We start from the raw sequence: 18,726 nt of genomic DNA, 5'->3' as shown, positions 1-18,726 counted from the left end.
TGTCCATAAGCCGAGAAAATGGAATGTTTTTGTAAGAGCATCCAGTGCTGGCTGAAGCCAGCTGATGGTAAATGGCTCAAGATACTTTTGCATACTCTGCTCCCATATCACGAGGCTGCTGATTGTCGAAAACCAGAGTTGGGCAGTCTGCACATGGAAGAAAATCATGGCTGCAAGCTGGTCTTGAATGCTTGTATTCCATAAATGTGGTTTTAATGTGCAAGACTTGCAGAGCTCACAGTGAAACAGCAAATGCGTATAAAAAATATTGAGAAAATATCTAATTTTCTGACAAATTATAAAATCTTCATTAAGTAAAATCAGTAAGATAAAATTGTCTTTACTGCCTTGGCATTGAGGCCCTTGAGTGGAGTGCAATGGGAAAAGTGGTTGCAGTGGAAAAGGAAACTGTACATCCGTTGCCAAAATGTTTATTTATCTTCAATTTAAAGAATGGAAAATTAGGTATGTTCGATTAGATGTTTGTAGTTCTTTCCCTTCCATATTTTGCTCTGCACTGAATCTGAGCCATATGTAAATATCCATTTGTTTTGAGACGAAGTAAATGTAGTGGACTGAAGAGGTTGCGTAATATGTAACGAGTGAATTTAAATTTGTGTAAATTGCTTAATCTGTTTTACAGTGAAATAAATTCAGAAAGTATTGTTCTATGTGAAATATTGAGACATTTTCCATTAATTCTGCTGAAGTAAACTTGAGGAATTTTTATAAGCACTATCCAAGATAATGAGGTTGCACTTCATAAATTTTTCATTGAAGTGACAGTTTTGGATAAACATTGCAAATAGTTGACTACTTCAAGTTAATGAATTTTTCAAAAAAAGTTCTGCTAATATGAATTTTGAATCTAGTCAGTTATTTAATTTGATAACAATTTGTTTTATTTCAGTCAGTCCACAATATCCAAGTTCACACTACTTAAGTAACAAGTAGGAAGTTCTTTTTTGATCATTTACAGGTTAGTTTGTTAGATGGAAGAGTGACCATTCCCTTCCCATTGAATTTCTGCAAATAAACCAGAATCTTTTAGTCTTCAATATACAAAAAAGCTGAAAATACTAATCAAACCAGGTGTTATCTGTGAAGAGAAACATTCCAAACCAGTGACCTTTTCATCCAAGGTAAAAACAATGACTGCAGATGCTGGAAACCAGATTCTGGATCAGTGGTGCTGGAAGAGCACAGCAGTTCAGGCAGCATCCAAAGTGCAGCAAAATCGACATTTCGGGCAAAAGCCCTTCATCATCAGGAATAAAGACTGTGAACCTGAAGCGTGGAGAGATCAGCTAGAGGGTGGGGGTGGGGAGAAAGTAGCAGAGTACAATGGGTGAGTGGGGGAGGGGATGAAGGTGATAGGTCAGGGAGGAGAGGGTGGAGTGGATAGGTGGAAAAGGAGACAGGCAGGTAGGACAAGTCCGGACAAGTCATGGGGACAGTGCTGAACTGGAAGTTTGGAACTGGGTGAGGTGGGGGAAGGGGAAATGAGGAAACTGTTGAAGTCCACATTGATGCCTTGGGGTTGAAGTGTTCTGAGGCGGAAGATGAGGCGTTCTTCCTCCAGGTGTCTGGTGGTGAGGGAGCGGTGGTGAAGGAGGCCCAGGACCTCCATGTCCTCGGCAGAGTGGGAGGGGGAGTTGAAATGTTGGGCCACGGGGCAGTGTGGTTGATTGGTGCGGGTGTCCCTGAGATGTTCCCTAAAGCGCTCTGCTAGGAGGTGCCCAGTCTCCCCAATGTAGAGGAGACTGCATTGGGAGCAATGGATACAATAAATTACATTTAATGGATGTGTAGGTAAAACTTTGGATGTGGAAGGCACCTTTAGGGCCTTGGATAGAGGTGAGGGAGGAGGTGTGGGCACAATTTTACAGGTCCTGCGGTGGCAGGGGAAAGTGCCAGGATGGGAGGGTGGGTTGTTGAGGGGCCGTGGACCTGACCAGGTAGTCACAGAAGGCGGAAAGGGGTGGGGAGGGAAATATATCCCTGGTGGTGGGGTCTCTTTGAAGGTGGCGGAAATGTCGGCGGGTGATTTGGTTTATGCGAAGGTTTGTAGGGTGGAAGGTGAGCACCAAGGGCGTTCTGTCCTTGTTACGGTTGGAGGTGGGGTCTGAGGGCAGAGGTGTGGGATGTGGACGAGATGCGTTGGAGGGCATCTTTAACCACGTGGGAAGGGAAATTGCAGTCTCTAAAGAAGGAGGCCATTTGGTGTGTTCTATAGTGGAACTGGTCCTCCTGGGAGCAGATACGGCGGAGGCGGATGAATTGGGAATACGGGATGACATTTTTGCAAGAGATAGGGTGGGAAGAGGTGTAATCCGGGTAGCTGTGGGAATCGGTGGGTTTGTAAAAAAAAAAATGTCAGTGTCAAGTCGTTAATGGAAATGGAGAGGTCCAGGAAGTGGAGGGACGTGTCAGAGATGGTCCAGGTAAATTTAAGGTCAGGGTGGAATGTGTTGGTGAAGTTGATGAATTGCTCAACCTCCTCGTGAGAGCAAGAGGTGGTGTCAATGCAGTCATCAATGTAGCGGAGGAAGAGGTGGGATTGGTGCTGGTGTAATTACAGAAGATCAACTGTTCCACGTAGCCAATAAAGAGACAGGCATAGCTGGGGCCCATACATGTACCCATGGCTACCCCTTTGGTCTGGAGGAAGTGGGAGGATTCGAAGGAGAAATTAAGGGTGAGGATGAGTTTGGCCAAACGAATGAGAGTGTCGGTGGAAGGGTACTGTTGGGGACGTCTGTAGAGGAAAAAACTGAGGGCTTGGAGGAGGTGTAGAGGGATTGAATATCCATGGTGAAGATGAAGCGTTGGGGGCCGGGAAAACGGAAGTCTTGGAGGAGGTGGAGGGTGTGGGTGGTGTCTCGAACGTATGTGGGGAATTTCTGGACTGGGGGGATAGGACAGTGTCGAGGTAGGTAGAGATGAGTTCAGTGGGGCAGGAGCATGCTGAGACAATGGGTCGGCCAGGGTGGTCAGGCTTGTGAATCTTGGGAAGGAGGTAGAACCGGGCAGTGCGGGGTTCTCGGACTATGAGGTTGGAAGCTGTGCGTGGGAGATCTCCTGAGGTGATGAGGTTCTTTATGATCTGGGAGATGATGGTTTGGTGATGGGGGGGGTGGGGTCATGGTCGAGGGGGCAGTAGGAAGAGGTGTCCTCGAGTTGGCGTTTGGCTTCAGTGGTGTAGAAGTCAGTGCGCCAGACTACCACTGCGCCCCCTTATCTGCTGGCTTAATGGTGAGATTGGGATTGGAGCAGAGGGATTGGAGGGCTGCGCGTTGAGGGTGAGAGGTTGGAGTGGGGGAGGGGGGGGTAGACAGGTTGAAGTGGTTAATGTCCTGGCGGCAGTTGGAAATGAAGAGGTCGAGGGCAGGTAATAGGCCAGTGCAGGGTGTCCAAGTGGATGCAGTGTGTTGGAGGTGAGCGAAGGGGTCCTCGGAAGGTGGGTGGGAATCCTGATTGTGAAAGTAAGCTCGGAGACGGAGATGACGGAAGAATTGTTCGACGTCACAGCATGTATTAAATTCATTGATACGTGGACGGAGGGGGAATAAAGGTGAGTCCTTTGAGGACTGATCGTTCGTCCTCAGTGAGGGGGAGGTCTGGAGGGATGGTGAAAACTCGGCAGGGCTAACGCCTCATCTTCCGCCTCGGAACATTTCAACCCCAGGGCATCAATGTGGACTTCAACAGTTTCCTTATTTCCCCTTACCCCACCTCACCCGAATTCCAACCTTCCAGTTCAGCACTGTCCCCATGACTTGTCCGGACTTGTCCGACCTGCCTGTCTCCTTTTCTGCTTATCCGCTCCACCCTCTCCTCCCTGACATCGCCTTCATCCCCTCCCCCACTCACCCATTGTACTCTATGCTACTTTCTCCCCACCCCCACCCTCCTCTAGCTTATATCTCCACGCTTCAGGCTCACTGCCTTTATTCCTGATGAAGAGCTTTTGCCCGAAACGTCGATTTTGCTGCACTTTGGATGCTGCCTCCTCCAGCACCGCTGATCCAGAACCTTTTTATCTAAACTGGAGTCCTGTTGAAAGGTCATCAACTAAACTGTTTGTTCTGTTTTTCTCCACAGATGCTGCCTGACCAATTATGGTACAGCATTTTCTGTTGTTTTGATTTCCAGCAACTGCAATGTTTTGTTTCCTAACTTTAGTTGACTCAGCCGACTGCATTCTCAATATTACTTCTGATTGGTTGCTTGGATTTTGTAAAATAAAATGTAAATGTGTGCATTGAGATCAGTAACAACTATATATTGCATTGCAGAGTTTTAATATCTGAACTGTCCAAAAAAAAACACATTTGGGCAGTAATTTGCTATTTAGAACTGGCAGATTACTCCTACCAGAAATCCTATTACCTTCTACTTCTGTGCTGATGACTCTAAACTGGATAAAGCAATTTAGGAGGGTAACTGTTATTTCTTATTATAAGCAATATGACTGTGGTTGCAACAAGCCATCAGTAATCCTCCCAGTATCTGCGGCAATCCTGTAGAATTACTTCAGAGAACACAGTTTTAATGTAGAGTGGAGCTGTAATTAGTTCCTTTTAGATTTCATGGAAAACAATTTCATCAGTTGACTGCAGAAGTCCCTCCAAGTTATGGCATAATGTTTGTCATGGCATATTTGTCAGACATTCTTGGAATGTCTGCACCATAATGAAGGTATGGATGTGCTATAGATGTTACACGTTTACAGCAAATTGTCTCAGTCCTCCGATTTCCTGATGGAAAAAGGAATGGAGACTGAGCATATAATATTAAATGTCAATGTATGTTTTGTTTTTTAAAAAAATGCTTTCACATATGGACTGCAGAGGAAATGCAAGGGATGCTTCTTGTACGTCAAAACAGATTTCTGCTAATAGAAGCACTGTTTAAATTTCATGACATCTGATTATTGGAAATTTGCAGCCCAAAAATAAAGTTGAATTGTTGGATCTCATTTGACCTAAATTTTAAAACTTTTTTTTTAAAAAAAAGGCATTTCTATTCTACTTAGTCATTACTAAAGCTCTTAACCTCACAAATTGATGGAAATTTACTATCATTGCCACAATTGTGTGTGCACTTTATATGGTTTCAGATTAAATGTACTCTACAAAGGAGGAGTTGTATATCTTTGAAAGGAAAGTGTATTTTTTAAAACTGCTCTTCTGTTTAATGTCCTCTTTCTTTTAAACAGATCTTAAACAGTGCCAGAAAACATTTTGGTGCTGGTGGCAATCAAAGGATTCGTTTCACTTTGCCGCCATTGGTTTTTTCTGCCTACCAGCTGGCCTTCTGCTACAAAGAGAATTCAAAAGTGGTAAGCTGGAAAATTTTTAAGGAGTGCTATTTTTTTTTATTAGCGAGAAGAATGGATCTTTTCTGTTATTCAGTTATTAGTACAGAAATTGATATTATTCTCTTTCTGGCTAGCTAGTCCAGGTTATATGCCACCTTGATCATTTTGATTTAAAAGTTGATGGTCCAGGTGTCTATGATTTAAAAATTGGGTTTTTTTCGAGCAATGCTGAAAATGTGTTGCTGGTTAAAGCACAGCAGGTTAGGCAGCATCCAAGGAACAGGAAATTCGACGTTTCGGGCATAAGCCCTTCATCAGGAATGAGGAGAGTGTGCCAGGCAGGCTAAGATAAAAGGTAGGGAGGAGGGACTTGGGGGAGGGGCGATGGAGATGTGATGGGTGGAAGGAGGTCAAGGTGAGGGTGATAGGCCGGAGTGGGGTGGGGGCGGAGAGGTCAGGAAGAAGATTGCAGGTTAGGAGGGCGGTGCTGAGTTGAGGGAACCAACTGAGACAAGGTGGGGGGAGGGGAAATGAGGAAACTGGAGAAATCTTTCCTTGTGGTTGGAGGGTTCCCAGGCGGAAGATGAGGCGCTCTTCCTCCAGCCGTCGTGTTGTTGTGATCTCCAGCATCTGCAGACCTCATTTTTACCCGAAGATTTTTTCGAGCAATATATAGTTGGGGGCGAGAAGTTTAGTTGATCAATGCTTGTTTGAATACTTTGGACTTTTAAATATTTGGGCAATTTTTACATAAAACCATGACATTTTGTGTAGATTTACTTGGATGGGGGTAGGAATAGGAAACTACAGTTAGTGAGGAGAGACTGTCTTCGCTGAAGAAGATAAGGTGAAAGAAAGTTTAATAGATGTAAATTGAAAGGTTTTTGACAGTCTGGAAATTTTTTTCTGGTTGAGAGTTTGAGAGATAATCAATTTAGAATACCACAGGGGCAGAAGAGGTTAATGTTTGCAAATGATACAAAATGTGGTAATTTTCTTAATGAGAAAAGCAATATAGAGGAAGATGAGACCTTGTATTTCATGTTTACTGGTCCTTGATTATTTCTGGATTGGTTTAGGAGTACTCTGGCACAGGTGTGATAAGTCGAGTGTTTCTCTGCTGTATCTGTATTGAAAAGTTTGTCATTTGAAAATTTCTTTGCTGTATAATAGTTTTTCCAACTTTTTGGTTCACTAAATATACTGACCACCTTCCCCATTGGCGCAAAGAGACAATATAAACTGTAAAATCATGTGCAATTTCCATTATGTAAATACAATTAAAAATAATGAACTGTACTTTTGATATTTATAGTTGAGCTGCAGTTTCTGATTTTTATTTAGTGGCCTGCATTTAGCTTTAATATCTTTTCTGTCAGTGGCTTTTTATTCTGTAGTATTACCAGTGGCTGAGTACAAAAAGAACATTTTTGTTGCATGAATTGCTTTATCTTTGTGCATCCCGTCAGCAAGTAGTGTTCAACTTTGAACATCTAATAGATGTTTTCCATGACCTGAAAGTTATGGATCAACCTACTTCAAAAATATTGTTTTGTAAAAGTTTGTGTTGCACAAGGTTTTAAGTAGCTGAATTTAAGCTTATTTATATTTTTTATAAACCACTCAACTTCAAGATTAGCATGGTAATTAATTTTATATTTAATGTTGGTCATGAAAGTAATATAGTCATAGCATGGAAACAGACACTTCCATGACAACTAAGTTTCCCAAAATAAATTAGCCTCACTTGCCTGGGTTTGGCCCATATCACTCTGAATCTTTTCCAATTCATGTACCTGTCCAAATGTCTGTTTTAACTGTACCTGCATCTACCACTTCCTCTGGCAGTTCATTCCACATGTTAAAAACTATTGCCCTCCATATCCTTTTTAAAACTTTTTTTATAACCGCTCACCTTAAAAAGATGTTCCCTAGGAAAATACTTTTTTTTTAATTCCCCCCCATTCAGTCTATCTATTCCCCTCATAACCTTTTGAGCTTCTATAAGCTTACCCCTCAACCTCCTATATTCCTACAAAAAATTCCCAGCCTTTGTTCCTGGCAACATCGTGGTAAGTCTTTTAAATTGCACCATGTCCAATTTAATAATATTCTTCCTATAACAGGGTGGCCAGAATGCGCACTATATTCCAGAAGTGGCTTCACCAACATCCTATACATACTCGGCATGATGTCTCAATTCTTATACTCAAAGGTCTGAGCAATGAGGGCAAACACTCCAAACCCCCTTAACACCATCTCTGTCTGTGGTGCATATTTCAACATATATATCTGAATCCCTAACTTTATTCTGCAACACTATCCAGGGCCCTGCCACTCAGCCCATTGACCAAGATCTCTTTGTAGTCTTAGATAATCTTTTTCACTGTCCACTATACCACCAGTGTTGGTGTTACCACAAACTTGCTAACCATGTCTTCTGTATTCTCATCCAAATGATAAAATAAGTGGACCCAATACATATTCCTGCGGAACACCACCTCCTCACAGGCCTCCAGTCCGTAAAACGCTTCACCACTCTCTTCTACTGTCAAGCCAATTTTGTATCAAATTGGCAAGCTCGCCCTGAATCTCATGAGATCTAACTTTACTAATTAGTCTACCATATTGGTCCTTATCAAAGCCTTTTAATGTTTCAGGCTGCACTTCGTTGGTGAATTTGGGTGACTCTCTAAATTTTCATGCCAAACCATTTGACCCGATTCAATGATCGGAGTCCATGTTCATTAAGTTAAACAGTGATCTCACTTGCATTGGTAAACGTTTTGACTAATTCATAATTCACACATTGCTTTGACGCCACTTACTTTATGCAAGTTGATGGAATACGAATAACCAGTTAGTTCTTGCAGCACGGAAACCGACCCTTAGGTCCAACTCATCCATGCCTGCTAAATATCTTAAATTAATCTAGTCCCATTTACCAGCACTTGGCCCATATCCCTCTTAAGCCCTTCCTATTCCTATACCCATCCAGATGCCTTTCAAATGTTGTAATTGTACCCACCTCCACCATTTCCTCTGGCAGCCCATTCCATACTCATCGCCCTCTGTGTGAAAAGGTTGCCTCTTAGGTTCCTTTTTATATCTTCTCTTTCCCCCCCCCACCTCACCCTAAACCTATGCCCTCTAGTTCTGGACTCCCAACACTTGTCTATTTATCTTATCCATGCCCCTCCTGATTTTATAAACCTCTAAGGTCATGTCTCAGCCTCCAATGGTCCAGGAAAAACAGCCTCGGCCTATTCAGCCTCTCCCTATAGCTCAAATCCTCCAACTATGGCAATATCCTTGTAATTTTTGTTCTGAACCCTTTCAAGTTTCACAACATCCTTCTGATAGACCAGAATTGCACACAACATTCCAAAAGTGGCCTAACCAGTGTCCAGTACAGCTGCAACCTGACCTGTTGCAATTACAATGGATATAGCCAGTGTTTGATTAGTACATTTATATTTTTTAGTCTTGGTCCCAGTTGCACCTTGTATAGTACATTTTTCATTGACTGTCTGGTTCCATCTCAACTGTTGGCATCCATGATATCCTGTTCAACTAGGGGCTTAGTTTCAAATCATTACTTTTTCATCTCACTGACAATGATTAAGTAACTAACTTCTGTTCCTTTCTCAATTCTTTTGCTCCAGAAGAGCAATTGCTGCACTTTACATTTCCAGGCTAAATTACTTCATTGTTCTCGTTTCCAGCCTTCAGTCTTTCATACTCTCCAATCTTGCTGTATTCAATTTAGGCTTATCGGCCTTTGTCGCTCTGCTGGATCACCATCCCTGAACTATTACTTTAAATCCTTGTCTTCGATTCCTCAAAGAACTGGTTCCTCTCTCCACAAAGACTCAACATAACCTACCTGCTGAATCTTTCCACTATGTATCTGATCCTCCACCCAAAACGCTCATTGTTTTTGACTTTTTCTATATGTTTCTTACCCTTCCACTTGTAATGTTGATATCAGCTGGAACTTCTCTGCCTTGTTTCCTTTCTTCCATCACATCATTTGGAAGGAAAAGAAAAGCAAATTAAAGATTTGCATCTCTTTTATTACAGCAATATCAGTTATTTCTGCAGTATTGGTCGGAGATTAATACTGAGAATTTATGGAGTCAATTTATCTGAATCCATGTGCTTCACAAAGTTGGATTGATTAATGTCAGATTAATTGCAGTTTATGCCAAATATTTTATTGCTGTGACCTGAGTAGAGTCTCACTGTTTTTCAAAAAAAAAAGACCAGCTGTGAAATTTTCTTTACCTTGAGCACTTTGTTTATTTCATCTTCTAGGATGAAAAATGGGAAAAGAAATGCCAGAAGATATTTTCTTTTGCCCACCAGACTATCAGTGCCCTCATTAAAGCAGAGCTTGCAGAGTTGCCTCTCCGTCTATTTCTGCAGGGAGCACTTGCAGCTGGGGATATTGGGTTTGAGAACCATGAAACTGTGGCTTATGAGTTCATGTCACAGGTAAGGATTAATATTTGTGTGGCACAAATTTTTCCAAGTATTGGAAAGGAAGATATCCTGGCAATAAAATCTAAATATTTTGTCTACTGTTTTCTTGTAAAATCAGTCATTAATACTTGACTTTTCATTCTGCATGTTTCTTAAATTCCCAATAAAATTTTCTGCATTAGCATGTTACAATTGTGACAAACAATTCTGAAGCCTGCTTTCTGAAAGCTGTCATACCAAATCTTGTAATTGTGACACTTTCCTGATACAACTATTTTCCAGGCATTTTCTCTGTATGAAGATGAAATCAGTGACTCCAAGGCACAGCTAGCAGCAATCACATTGATAATTGGGACATTTGAGCGCATGAAATGCTTCAGTGAGGAGAACCACGAGCCTTTGAGGACACAATGTGCATTGGCTGCTTCAAAGTTGCTTAAGAAGCCAGATCAATGTCGTGCTGTTAGCATCTGTGCTCATTTATTTTGGTCTGGGCGGAACACTGATAAGAATGGAGAGGAGGTAAGAATGTTAAATGTTTAGCCATCAGTAAGTCCCTTAAAATGTAATCTGACCTTTTATGTTCATGTTTATTAACTTAATGTCAGCTTGCTGCAAAATTGTAAATATTGGTAAGAATTATTTCATCCCTCAACATGTAAATAATTGCATTTAAATGCCTCGAGTTTCTAAAAAAATAAGCAATCTCTAAATCGTGAAAGGATATTCAGTTTGACTGCATGTTCAGAAGGCTTAGAAGTTTTGCCCTCAATGTCTGTATATGACATACATCAAATTTGAATCTTCAAGTTGCATTGGAATGTAAATAAAATAATTGATAAAATATTGTTAATCACTTTGATATTTTCAAAAATGTAATTGGTGTAATATCATAGTGCTTAAAACTAGAGTTGCATTTGAGAAATTTTTAATTTGTGTACTGATTCAGTGATTAAATTGAGAGATTGATGTAGGCTTAACAAGTGTAACTTCATAAAACCTCTGTCTTAGAAATAATAGGAAATTGTTCTTGTAATTAGAATATTTATTTGAAAATGTTGCATGTATGTTGTTTTTGGGATAATCGGAGGGAGACCATTGCTGGTACTGTGATCATGAATTGTTACTTTTATGTTTTTGGTTGCTTAATTTGAACACATTAAACAATTCAATGTTTGCTTTTTTCCTCAAAGATTCATGACGGCAAGCGAGTGATGGAATGCCTTAAGAAGGCTTTGAAAATAGCCAATCAGTGCATGGATCCATCGCTACAAGTACAGCTCTTCACTGAAATCCTTAATCGATACATTTACTTTTACGAAAAAGAAAATGAGGCGGTACGCTTGAATTAGTGATTATTGAATTATTTACTTTGGCAGTTGTCCTTTTAGCAGATTTTTAGTAAAATGTGCTTGCATGTATAGGCTTATTAAAAATGAATAACTTATCCGCTTATAATAAATCAAGCAAACTAAGTGAGTACTGCTTTTAAAGGTCTGTGCTGAACTGAAAGATGCTATCCTAATGAGAGGGAGCATTACATATTTTGGACTCCACTCGCTAGAAAGTTCTCTCTCATGTGAATAGAAATTACGCACTCGTGTTTTAAGTAGGAATCATTAACTGAAAAGAATTTATCTTCCGATCTGAATAGTTCTAATGGAGAAGGCAGAACAAGCAGTAATGTTTGCAGCATAAATATTTATCTAAAAATAGTGAATGGGTTTAATTACCAGGCATTATATTTCTTAGTGTGTTGATACATTGAAGAAAATAGGTGGGCAAGAATCATGAGCTGTGAAAATAAAATGAGTGGGTGTAAATCTCTCCAAGAGATTTGAGGAGCAAAAGGTGGTTTTTTTTTTTTGTCCAGTCATAGAGCTCTTTCAGTTCAAATGGTTCTACACAGCAACACAACTTTTTTTTTGACATGCAGACAAATCTGTTGCATGTTTTTTTCTAGTTAGGACAGTATGGAGGTGATGGGTGCTTGGTTAACAATTGGTTTCAGCTACTTCATTTTTCTGGGGAAAATAGTCAAGGTTGCTCTTTGGGATCACTATCCAGTTGACTCACTTGATAAATCAACAAGATCAGTTTTAGCAGTGATTATGACCACCACTTCAATGTTTGCACTGTTTCTGGATAGTCATGTTTCTTGATTCCCACTTGATCGATGGATGCCTGAGTAAGGTGTTTCAACGCCGCTACACATGGGAGATCTGTGTTAATTAGATACTGCATTGAAAAGGGGTGATGCAATGAAAGAGCAATCTTCAGTCACTCTTGTTAACCTATTTGTACTAGTTCTCCGGTCTCAACCCTTTTGAGATTTGACAGCATGAAATAAGTTGTGTATATGTGGCATTTTTAGCATTTTAAAAAATGTATTTAATGAGCATTTTGAAAATGAATACCATGAAGATTGAAAAAGGTGATCAAAGATAAAGATCTGACTGAGTTTGAGAAGATCTTGTGGATTTCACATGAGTAGTGCAGTTTGTACCTGATGACCAGATTTCTGTCCCACCTAAACATTAAAACACCTCAAATCCAGAATGACATTGCATTCTTTTTTTAAACTGTTTTTGACCTCTGTACAACTGATAATGCAGACAAACTTGCTCCTTCAGTTCTCTCCAATTTAGTTGGGCTGCCTTGTTATGAACTATGAAACCATAGTCGAAGCATCCCTGACAATAGTTTCTTTTACAGTGTATTTTTTTCTCTCTGCAAACCCTGCTTTTTTCCCACTTATTTACTTGTTGTCTTAGTGATAATATCAAACTGTATGCATGATGTTCCTTTCTGAATGTGGTTATTACCTCAGTGGAATATTCTGTTTAGACATATTAAGTGTGCAGTATTAAAGGGGATAAACTTTCAAAGTTAATGTTAATATTGCAAACTTTCCCTTAAACTTCTTTATGCAGGTGACTATTCAAGTTTTAAATCAGCTTATTCAAAAAATAAGGGAAGATCTCCCAAACTTGGAATCCAGTGAAGAAACTGAGCAAATTAACAAACACTTTCACAACACACTGGAGCATCTGCGTCTGAGGAGAGAATCACCTGAAGCTGATGGACCAATTTATGAAGGTCTTGTCTTGTAGCTGAGCACCACACAAGTTATAAAGATTCCAGAAAACAAAATTAAAATCACTATTACACCTCCTTTTCTGTAGTGGATGGTTATAGAACGTGCCTTTTAGACATGCCAAGACAATAGGAATGCATTGAAATGTATCATTCATAGAATATTCTACCTATTGACTATCTACTTTCAAGGAAGCCATTCCTTTGATTTCAGCCAGTTTGTTTGTTTGTTTTTATCTATTGCAGCATGATTTGGATTTACCTTACTTACATATTTCAATTTGAGCAGAAAGGTAACCACACTAATCTGTTTTAAACTAAATTGTCCTGCAGTTTAATTGTAAAATTCCTACATCTGAATGTCTAAATGTTAGTTGTTTCAGCAAACCTCTGTTGCAGTTCACCACGTTTTATTTGTGAGTCAGTTAATTTAAAAGATAGTAGTTTATTTCAGCTGAATATCTGCACATGAAATCTTTTCTCCTGAAGCTGGAAGTTATAAAATATCCTGTTGGATAGAACATTAATTGTTTAAGGGGAGTAAGTATACAGATTAGATCATATAGGAGTAGGTTAACAGGTCCAATTGCCTCCATATACTCTAACGATTATAACTCTTTGACTTTATAATTGACAAATTCTAGTTAATTATAAAGCTACAAATAACACATGCACAATTTACGCAAAGATTAACAGTTTCAGAATTTGTAATTAGTATGTTAGAAGCAAACTTTCTATATTAATTGCTCTCTTAATTGTTCCTAATGTTTAAAAGAAAAATTTTCTCTTAGGATTCCAGAGATCTATAACTGTACCACACTAAACTAGAATGGGAAAAAAAAACTGTGTAAATTAGAAATGTTATCCAATGTGTTTGTAATATGTGGAACAAATTAGCCAGTTGACATTAGTGTACTGGAGCTCAGGTCAAAATTCTGACGCTGGAATTAAATTAATTAGAACTAGTCTTTTAGTACCTTTATTTTGCAAAACCAACTGAAGTTTGCCTTACTGAGTTAATGAAGAACAGTGCAAGTAATTAGCCTCTACTTTTTACTGGACACAATATGTATGATATCTAAAACAGAATTTGGTGAACCTTTCGCTGCTTTTTGTCGTCCAAGAAACCAAGTTAATTTTTATAGTAGTATTAAAACTTAAGAACATGCAAGTTCACACTGAACTTTCTATTTGCCAGTTTTCAAGTTTGGTTTATCTTGTCATGCACAAAATCCCAGAGTTCAGATTCTTTCCAGTATGTAATTTAGCTATACAGACCAAGAATATTCATAGTTTGTTCAGTTATTTCCCTACATGAACAATAGTCAAAATTCTGCTGTTAAGAGGCTTTCTGTATTAGGGAAATAAAAATAAGGCAATGTCTTGATTTAAGTAACTTCCATTATCTCTGCTGGAAGTGGATTTTTTTGACTTGAGTGCAAGCAACCTGAATGGCTAATGCTTCTATGGTCAGATAACAAATATTCACCATGGATGCTTGTACACCATCATTGCACACTTTTGGGTTACTGGAAGATGACTAGACTCATTTACCATAACCTCTAACTAGTAACCAGCTTTAGAAGAGTTGCAAAAATAGGGAAGGGAAATACCATAAAGTACATCCTTTTTCATTAATGCAATTGCAAGTATTAATGTGTAAAATAAAAATGTCAATGTGGTATAATATTGACAACATAGCTGCTGTTTTGACTAACTTTTTAAATAATGTACACAGCTGAATGAAAATAGTTTCCATATGTTTCTTGAACACCAGGAAGAAAATAATGCTATCAAACTTTACATTAGCTGAGAGCTATATGAATCTTATACTTACTCATTCTGAAGAATTGGTTGGAGGTGGTAATCTGTTTGTAACAAGTCCAGCCTTTGTACTGATTGACCTAATTATAAAGGTTGTCTTCCAAGTTATGCATTATACTAGTAGATGTGATGTTCTGTTTGGTGACTTCTTATTGCAGCCATTTTGCATATAATGTGTCAATTCCTGTAAATCTGTTTAATCGCACATCTTGTGTGACAGCTCATAACCCAGCAATTTGTTGCTGGCTGTTCTAATCCCTGTTTGCCACCTAAAAGATAAAAGGGTTTTGCGTTGTAATTATTTTGACAAAATACCAAATGGCATACTATGGAGTGAATTTTGTAGCTTGAAATTACGAAAGAAAATATACCCCACTATATTGTCAACCTTTCTCGGACAAGTGACAAATTAACCGGTTTCTATATTGTCGACCTGCAACATGTATTGATTAGCATTTTGTGTCTGTCTGTCTTTTGAAGTTGTTTTTCACAGTCCACTCAAGTTGTTCATTGAGAACCATTTGTAAAACTTGGAAGCTAAATTCTCAAATCAAAGGATTCATAAGTTTGACCTGAAGAACAACTTTTTGTTTAAAGGTTTCTAATTGTCTGACTATGTCTCAAAATGGCACACTTTGGGATCTGCACTCTATTTGACATCAGTTAAGCAGGTGAGCTAGGTGAGAGACTTCTCGCTCATTTTAAGGGAAGTCTTGATTAGCAGGATGAGAATTACCCAACATACATTGCTTTCAGTGAATTAATGCCCTAATTGTTTTAAGTTTGTCATTTTCCTTAATTTGTGAAGACTGTTGCATTATTTTAGATATTGATATTGCTTCTCTAGAAAGCTTACTCATTATGCTGTAGGTGTAGTGGTATTGTTAAATTCTATAGTAGTTGTAAAGACTTTATTCTAAAACTAGCACATCACGTACTTCATGTAAAATCTTGAGCTGCTAAGTTGGTAAAAGGGTGGTGTTTGCTGTATTCAGAGGTTTATGATGTATTTGTATACATGTATCCTTGCAACCGAGCATGTATTCATTTCCCCATTTGAGAAATGAAATATACTTTTTGAAATCACTGTAACATACTTGTAAGCTTTATAATTCCTTTGTAAATTAACTGGAGTATTATGGTCAATGTATTCAACAAGAAACCTATTAAAATGCTTGACCAAGCACTGGCAGTATTCATTGTTTTGAAAAGTGTACAGTACTGTTCATTATTAATGTGAAATTTTGCTAATGGAAATGTTTCCAAAAAAGCCCCACTTGATGGCATAGGGCAAGAGGAAACTTGTGAAATTGGAATGCAGGAAAGGTGCGTGAGGCTGGTGTATAGTCAATACCATAAGGTGCTGGGAAGTGGAAGTTGAAAAAAATTTGAAGGAATGCATGCTGAATATTTTACAATGCGCTGTCTAACAGTGGTTGGATAACACTTGGGATAATGTCTGAAGTCAGTGACAATTAATATTATAGCAATATGGTAGACAGATTATGTATATTATATGGTCAATCAGTATACTTTATCAACTCAACACGAAACCTGTAAGGGAAATATAAAGCTGAGATTAAGACTAAACATGAATGAAAGACATATTAGAAAGATGGCTGCAGGCATTGGTATGAAGTGTGATGGACAGAACTGGTGCTGACATTTGATTATCATTCATGCTCCTGTCAGCCCATTTCGGGTGCTCTTTATTTCCTCGAGTGGTAGATCATCACATCTTGGAAGGGTTTTATTATTTTGAAGCAAATTTAATCTGTGTTTATATTTGAACAATTAGTATTTCAGCCCACGAAGTGTAGCTGTTCCAAGTTAATTGAAGTGCCATAGTATTTGAGGCTCTTTCTTCCATAGTTTAGAAACAGGTTATAATAGTTTTGACTAAGTGCCTTGCAACTAGGGATTAAAATTTTCAATATTGCCTCTTAAGAATTTCTCTCATTGGTGTTTAGAACTTTCTTCTTATTTTCTCAAACTGAAATGTGACTGCATCCCTTGATGACAATACTTTCTGTATTTGTGTTGATATAGGTTATTTGGATTCTCTTATGTTGTGACTTTGAATTTTAATTTTGCACCCAATTTCCTAAATAATGCTCAAATTGCCATAAGAAAATGGGCATAAGCCAGTATGTCAATTTTCAAAATAATTGAGAAGCCTCGACAGAGCCATCACTGTAAATGTCTTCTGCAGGGGGAAAAGCTAGGGCATTTTTATTGCATGTTGCAAAATTAGATGTAGCAGTTACTCTTTATTCCTCCAAGATTTGGGTGACAAAGATTACTTCAGACTTTATATAAAGTCTTTCTTTTAGCTTGCTATTGAACCTCTATTGCAAATTAGGCCAATAACCAAGGTGACTGTTGTGTACAACATAATACAAAAATTCAACTTAATAATTTTTAATCACTGTATTTATTTCTTAGAGAACGTCCGTGTCCTGCAACATAAACATTTATGAAAAATGTGACCGTTTTAAACATTCATCAATTGGAGTAGTGATTGGACACAAACTCTCAAATGAAGCTTGCAATCAACTAAGTTTTTAAAAATTGCACACAGGGAAACTAACTATAAATCAAAACTTACATGCAAGTAACATTAATAACAATAACTAACTGGGCATGCTTGACTTCTGACAACCTGATGTTGTATAAACAAGCCCGAAGTGTGAATTCCCAGATCTGGGACTGGGGTTGCACCTGTAGCAGAAGTAGCCATTTCCTATCCCCTCAAAACAGCTGTCTCACTATAGTAGAACTGTTACAAAAACACTCTTCCAAAAACAGGATCCTTCTCCTACCTGTTTGGTGTTATTCAAATTTCTGATTCTGCCACGAGAGAGAGGGGAAACCTATAGCTGGAGTAGTGAACAATGGACATTTAGGATCCTGACAGTACAGCCCCTCAGATTCTGCATTTCTGCAGGCCCATTCTTGTGTATTTTTGAACTCTTTTGCAAATAATCACAGTAAGGATACACAAGATGTATTTAACATCATTTTAGAATCCCTAGAATGCAGAAAGAAACCACTCAAGTCCATTTGACTCTGCACTGATCCTACAATGAGCATCCTACCTAGAACCAGCACCCTTTACCTCCACTCTTTTTCCTCCCCCCCACCTCATTTCCTATGGCTAATCTACCTAGACTGCACATCACTCGACACCACAGGACAATTTAATGTAACCAATCCATCTCACCACCTTTTTGGACTGGAGGAGAAAACCAAAGCATGCAGATATGGGCTGTCTCCCCCTGTCTCCCCCTGGTCACCCAAGGATGGAATCAAACCTGCATCTCTATCATTGTGAGGCAACAATACTAACCACTGAGCCACCGTACTGCTTCACTTTGCCCTCTGTTGGGAAGATGAATGAATGAAACTGCCTTATCTAGCTGTTGTCTTGAACAGACATATATCATAGTGGTTTGCCTCATTACTCAGTCTCATCTTTTGTCTGTGCTCTTTGGCAGTTTTTCGTATGTTTGAACATCTCTGCTTGTTCTACCCTTCTAACCTTGCCCTTTATGATCCTTGTTCTTTGTCACCAAGTCAATTTTCTCATTGAACTATTTCCTGTCTCTGCATAAAATAGTTCTGTATTATGGATGAATTTATTGTTGTGCTATGTAAACTGCCAAAGTACACTCATGGCTACCTGTTTAATCTAACCATCTCATCTGGCCTCGCTGGCACACATCTCCGGCCATTACTCATTGCTTCCTTGTTATCCAGCTAATCCCATGTTGTCCTCGTATGCCTTTTTTAAAATTCTGTACCTAACCTGTAAAAACTCTGCCCAATTCACTTTGTACTCTACTCAAATTCCCAATTGTCTAGCCTTATCCCCTCTGTTCGTTACAGCATTTCTGCACCTACCAGTCTACCCAGTCACACTGTCATTTCATCTTCAATGCATTGTTGCAAGTTTAAATCTCTAACCCTCGCTGTTCCTCCAGTTTGACCCGCGTATT

The 18,726-nt window shown here is 39.0% G+C and overlaps 1 protein-coding gene across 1 annotated transcript in view; it reads left to right on the top strand.

Moving 5' to 3' along the window:
- vps35 (VPS35 retromer complex component) overlaps positions 1–15,912 on the top strand; it is a 57,792-nt gene extending 41,880 nt beyond the window's left edge. Inside the window, exons 13-17 of the mRNA XM_060838101.1 lie at positions 5,222–5,344; positions 9,641–9,820; positions 10,091–10,330; positions 11,002–11,145; positions 12,742–15,912. Coding sequence (XP_060694084.1) covers positions 5,222–5,344; positions 9,641–9,820; positions 10,091–10,330; positions 11,002–11,145; positions 12,742–12,921 — 867 coding nt within the window. The 3' untranslated portion in view covers positions 12,922–15,912. The remainder of the gene's footprint in view (positions 1–5,221; positions 5,345–9,640; positions 9,821–10,090; positions 10,331–11,001; positions 11,146–12,741) is intronic.
- Positions 15,913–18,726: the final 2,814 nt, after the last annotated feature.

Source organism: Hemiscyllium ocellatum, chromosome 17, assembly GCF_020745735.1.
Source record: "Hemiscyllium ocellatum isolate sHemOce1 chromosome 17, sHemOce1.pat.X.cur, whole genome shotgun sequence".
Taxonomy (NCBI): Eukaryota; Metazoa; Chordata; class Chondrichthyes; order Orectolobiformes; family Hemiscylliidae; genus Hemiscyllium; species Hemiscyllium ocellatum.
This window is presented reverse-complemented; position numbering and strand designations above follow the sequence as displayed.